At 40.2% G+C, this 6,298-nt stretch overlaps 1 protein-coding gene across 4 annotated transcripts in view; it reads left to right on the plus strand.

Moving 5' to 3' along the window:
• sema3fb (sema domain, immunoglobulin domain (Ig), short basic domain, secreted, (semaphorin) 3Fb) overlaps nt 1-3,960 on the plus strand; it is an 88,974-nt gene extending 85,014 nt beyond the window's left edge. For all 4 annotated transcript variants that reach the window (XM_050039336.1, XM_050039335.1, XM_050039338.1 and 1 more), the window contains one exon: nt 821-3,960. In XM_050039336.1, the coding sequence (XP_049895293.1) occupies nt 821-1,273 (453 nt within the window). In that variant the 3' untranslated portion in view covers nt 1,274-3,960. The remainder of the gene's footprint in view (nt 1-820) is intronic.
• Nucleotides 3,961-6,298: the final 2,338 nt, after the last annotated feature.

Raw genomic sequence — 6,298 nt, forward strand, 5'->3', positions numbered from 1 at the left:
ATTAACCTGTCATATTGTTGAGTTATCAAGGACACTTCCGCGTTTTTGTGTGTATACAGGAATGTTAAAGATATCATTGAGGAAAACGAGGTTGACGTTGAATCAGGGAATCCATGTGTCCACCACGGCACCACGGGAGAGGANAAAGATATCATTGAGGAAAACGAGGTTGACGTTGAATCAGGGAATCCATGTGTCCACCACGGGAGAGGACCCTAATTGACTTTACATTGGCATTGTTTTCGTGGTGGCAGCACGTAATTTACACTCATTACGTGCTGCCACCACGGAATGCGGTGTTAATAGGTCGTGGTCATTTCACGTATTTCTGTGAGATCAGGTTGGTCCAGTGAATAAGCAGATTAATGTTGGCCCACAAAACCCATTTAGCACGGTCAAACTATGTTACTGCTGTCAACTCTTTTAACAGCATTAGCAGCATCAGAAGGGTTAGTGGTGCTAAAAATGCTTATTAAGGAGTTTTGTGGCTTAAAGTGAAGCTGCTTACTCACCGGTGCCACCTGGGGGGAGACAGGAGGATGCCCAGTATGTTTCTGCAGCAAAGCTGTCCCTGTAGGATGGTATTGCCAGCTGTAATTGCCCAATGAGTGGTGCCGCTAGCTAGCTCCCATCCAACCTGGTTGGTGCGCAGTGCAGAGCGGCCAAGGCTAGCTAAACAGTAGAGACCAAATGTTTTCACATAATAACGCAGCTAGCCAGAAAATGAAATAAGGGCAAGAGATTAAATGATTTACTGTGGGTGCATGGTTAAAATATTCAGTTATATATCAGGTTTTTTATGAGCTGTTTTTCTCTGCAGATGCGTTCTGATGGTCGGATTTTGAAGACAGAACAAGGTCTACTCCTGCGATCTTTGCAGCCCTCTGACTCCGGTATGTACCAATGTACGGCCACGGAGAAGAACTTCAAACACACGCTGGTCAAGTTGCAGTTGGTGGTGCTGTCGAGCCGCGCTGTCAACAACGTGCTGGTGGAGGGTGGCGGAGGGCTGACGCCGTCCTCTCTCCACTCCAGCAGCACCCAGTGGACCCCCAGCGCAGGCCAGTACAAAGACCTGCTGACCATCCTGAGCCAGCCAGAGATGAGCCTCATCAATCAGTACTGCCAGGACTACTGGCAGTTCGGAGACCCACTGCTGGGTGCCCTCAAGGCCAAAGACCTGAAGGAGCTCAAGGAGCAGAAGAAGCCCCGCAACCGCCGGCATCATGGGGAGGGGGATGAGAACGAGGAGCAGGAAGACATAGAGACATGAGGAGCCCAGCTTTGTGTCTGAAACACCCTCAACCACCCTTCCCCCCACCCTGTGAAAACTGGGAGAGACTCATTGAGAGTAGCAAACGTGAAAAAAAATCCACAAACCGAAAAAAGGCAAACTGAGAAAAAAAAGGCTTACAAACAAAACCCCACATACATCCTCTCAAACAGTAAGATATATGATACACAGTATTTATTGTAGGTTGTATATAGTATCATTCTGTGGATTTCTTTGTACTTATAGAAAAAAACATGCTCTTTGTGTATAGGTACCTTTGGGGCAAATATTATTGTTATTATTGATGTTGTTAATTTTATTGTTGCTGTTACTGTCATTACAAAACTCATCTGTCAGCATCATATGACCTCGGCGACTGTTTGGAATGTGTTATCAGGCATGTAAGCTGTTAGCGAGCTGTGAGAAGTTTTGATGGGGAAATGAGTTGTCGATAAGGGGTGATGGGATCTCTGTTGTTTCTTGCTTGTTTTGACTCGATGCCAGGACTCTTTTCTTTGGACACTAGAACGCCTGTGATGCAACCCCTTCATGGCTGCATGCGGACAGAGACTTAATATTGCAAAGGGACCATCGACACATGGTCCCAGTTATCATGGGGAAACGATCCTTTCTCTGTGGGAACCCAAGACAACTCCAAATATTCTCACTGGTGTAATTGGGCCTTTTGGTAGGAAATTGGTGCTTGCCCCCCTTCTGTTTCCTCCTTGGTTGGAGGACTGGTTGTGAAATGATGCATCATCTTTGCTACTTTTCAGCCCAGATAAGAATTAGAATTATTTCAATCTCAACTGTACTCTACTTTGAGTCACTTGCAGCTTCTTTTGGCCATGAAATCAAGTTTCAGAAAGATTCATAGATAAAAGAAGCAAGCATCAGATCACTTTTTATTGAAGGTCTAGTGTGTAGGATACAGTGGCAGCCAACTGAAACTTCTACCATTTTCCAAAGGTGAACTATTAACTCCAAAATGAACAGACCAAGTGATTTAAAGCTCTAAAAACACAGAATAAAGCAGTTTCACATAAAAAAATATGTTTTTATATTGCTGCGGCTGATGTGAAAACGTACATGGCCCTATCTAGAGCCAGTGTTTGGTTTGTCCATTCTGGGCTACTGTAGAAACAATATGGCAGACTCCTTGGAAGAGGGTCTGCTTTGTACGTAGATATAAATGGCTCATTCTAAGGTAACAAAAAACCCCAACAAATCTTAGTTTTGAGTATACACAAATGAAAACATGGTTACGAATATAATATTCTATTTCTGCCAACATGTGCCCCTAAATCCTACACACTGAACCTATAAATTTATTAATGGTTCATCTTTTGAAATGACACTGAGGTGCAATAAAGGGTCAAAGTTTGCACAAAGGGCATTATTCTTTTACTTTCAGGGGACATTGGCTGGGGCCAAATGCAACAAGCACACTTGGGCAAGTTATAGTTGACTTCTGTTTAAAAAAAAGAAAAAAAAGAAAAAAACAACAACAAAACAAATCCATCTCGAGCTGAAAGAGGTGTCCAGATCAGGCAGCACTCGAGACATAATTTCTTCTTTCTTCTTTTGACATTCATATGTGGTAAAAAAAAAAAAATTGCCCATATACACAACAGAGCATTGTAACAATGTTGTGACACTAACCAAAATATTGGGAAGCTGGCTTTCATTGTGTGCATGAACCTGTATTTGTACTGTAATTCTGATAAGATACTGTGTGGTCATTTCTTTTCTGTTTTTCATCTCTAGGGGTGTACAGTATGGTCTCTGAGGGACATTCTCAGTAACAGGAAAATGGGGAAAACAAATGCTTTAAAGATTTCAATTACACCCTGTATAAAGCATGATGCATCTTTTCATTGACATTAATATAGATTGTGTCAGAGCATCAAGTGAAACAATCTCACATATGCGTTTGGATAGCACAGAATTAGGAGAAATATCATACAATGGCATATTAATGATGTAAACAAAGGCAGTTTGAGTCAGAAAACATGAGTAATAGTTCTATTGATTAGAATGTTTACACTCTATTAAAAACACAAGTACATCAGTGAAAGTAATTTTCATGAATAAGAATATATGATCTTAAACATCCAGAAAAATTCATTTTCCCCTCACGTTGACATTTCAAGACTTTTAAAACACATTGTCTAGCTTGTATTCAGGCTGTCTTGAATGCCTCTGGGAAGATGCATCCATAATTCATACAGAGGTATCTGTATCCGCTCCTCAATTTGGGATGTCTGTCTACATTCCCAGAATCAATCACAGCCTCTGATTGTCTCTTCCAAACGAGGCCAGGGGTTATACAGCAAAAAATTAAAAAAAATTTAAAAAAAATGCAAAGAAAGGTTGTACAATTTGTTGGTATTTTTAAAAATGTGTCTGTAGTTTTTGAGTGTTTTTTTGTTTGTTTTGTATTTTTGCATCATCAGACTTTATGGAAAAAAAAGAAAAAAAACTAAATGCACAAAGGTGATGTTATTGTAATGACTTGTGTAAATTACTCTATCTTCCCTTTCCATTGTTGTTGCTGACTAATAAATTAAAGCTCTATATTTTATAAGAATGGAATGCTCCCCCCCTTCATTGTGATTGGCTTGATACTGGATGTTTTCCATGTTCTGCCCAGAACCCTCTGGATCCTTGGAATAAAGTTGTACCTGTTAAAGAGATATGTATGCACATTTGTATAAGAAACACACATTGTATTGGTGTTTGTAATGAAACTGTTGGAAGGTAAAACATCTTCAATGAGATTAGCTCTCTCTCTCTATCAGTGTTTTGTGGACCTAGTAGGTATTGATTATGCAAGCTCCTAATCCCCATCAGTTAATATGTTCAGATGAGGCTTGGTTAGTACTTAAAGGTTCATTTACTCAGATTAAGTATTCAATAGTGCTAGATGATCAGAATATACCTGTGGGAGATAGATAGGGTTGTAAATCAATAATAATTCCTCAACAAGTTTACTAGAGGCAGACTTTGAGGCTTTGAGAAATCACTCCAAACACACCATCTCCCACTTTTAACTGCCCAGTGATCAAGCACTACAACAAGCCATTAACAAAACAAAGTTTATTTTGAAATTTTAATTTATTTCTCTCCAGTACAGGCAATTTAAACTGAGTCAAATGCCACTCAATAGGCTGTTTTCATGGAGGACATTTTGACTTAAACCATGGTCTTGGTGAATTTTGAAAAATACATCAATGAATTCAAAATAAAAATAAGTGTAGAAAAAGTTTTTTCAGGTTAAATATAATTATGATTCACTCTGGTAATTCCTTTGAATAAATTAAATTACTAAATTACTTTCAGTTGCATGTTTTATATTTTCAGATTCAGATCTTGTGTTTTACCTTTTTAAATCTTTTTTTCAGTTTCAGACTTTTGGCCCTGATCTAGCGTGGGGGCGTGGCATCAACTGAGAGGGGTGTGGAATCATGACAGACAGCTTAACAACAAGGCTAGGGACCGTCCCCTATCACGTTGCCTTCAGGGAACGTAGGAACTAAAATAATTCCACTCAACACTTTATGTAGGCTACACCACGTGATTGGCAGTGAAAAAACTGATGTCAGTGACAAACTTCCATTTGCACGGCATGCACGAATTTCCTGCACGGCTCAATCTGTTTTAATTTCCATTGTAAGGCTAAGGCTGTTAATATGTCACTTTATTAAGTTCTAATAATCTTTGTGGTACGTTTATCCGAATATTGCCTTTTTTGAAATTTACTCCGACGTTTTCGGTGATATGTGCTGTTTAAGACAGTACTGAGGACCAATTGCAGAAGCGGAGCTTTAAATTATGCCACATTGTGCACTTCAACAGCCACACTTTAAGTTCTGAAATTTCCGATTTCTACGTAGCACTATGAACGCAGCGCAGTGTCCACTCGCAATGATGGCGTCCGGATCAGCAGGCCCACCTGCTGGAGCCAGCACACAGGTGAGAAATGTTCAAAATGAGAGGTCGTTGTGTGACAACATACAATGTTTCTAACGTCTTTAAGTGGTGAATTGGCAAAGCTGGAAGTTAAGCATAGGGCTAACGTTAGCATGGAGTAGCTTAACGATATTTAGCAGACAGTAGTAGGTAGCCTACTGCGTGAAAAACACAGGTAATAAACTGAATAAAGGTAGTGCTGTTTTGGCTGCGGGAATGCATGGGGTTCTGAAAAAACCTGCAGCAGCCTGCGGTGATAAAGGTTGATCCATGCTACAGTATGAATGTGGCCTGATGCTCAGTTAGTGTTTGTGAACTGTACTCCTTTCAGCAGTGGTCCCCAACCTTGGGTCAGGACCTCAAATGGAGTCGGACTAATGGGATGTCGAACCAATGGGCTGTCGAACCAATGACATGGACCCCACCGGAAGTACCAAAATAAAAGCTTGAGATGGTCAGACTGTATTTATAGAATCAAATAACGAATTAAAACCAACTTATCGGGGGAAATGGACACTTGAACATACATTAGCGTGATAATAACTACCTAAAATAACAAGAAACGTGTTTGGAGAAATTTTATTTGATGTGTACTTAGAGTTGTTAGTGTCCCTTCGGAGGGAATCACCTTGTTGTTTACAAATACTTCCGGGTAGAAAACCAGCGGAGTTTAGCTACATATATATATATGCATATCTCACATTTTTCACGTCACTATATCACCGTTTAGACTAATCTGGTGTTTGTAAAGTCTATAAACACTATGATTTAACAAACATTACTATCACGTTCTGAAATTAATAACATGGTTATTGTAGATTAGCGGGGCTAACCGTTAGCTGTTAGCCCCATTAGCGGTGTCTGTAATGACTCTAACTCTAAACGGTCCGTGAAAAAAAATATTTTTTTCCAGCAGATGTCTTAGTTACAACATGATTGAGCTAACTGGAGTAGTTTCATGTCGTATCCGACAACGGGAGGCTTTTAACAGATGACGTCCTGATAGCTTTGCTGCTGCTGCAGCCGCTGTCTCTCTAGACATCGTGATATTGA

This window comes from Epinephelus moara, chromosome 24 (assembly GCF_006386435.1).
Source record: "Epinephelus moara isolate mb chromosome 24, YSFRI_EMoa_1.0, whole genome shotgun sequence".
Taxonomy (NCBI): Eukaryota; Metazoa; Chordata; class Actinopteri; order Perciformes; family Serranidae; genus Epinephelus; species Epinephelus moara.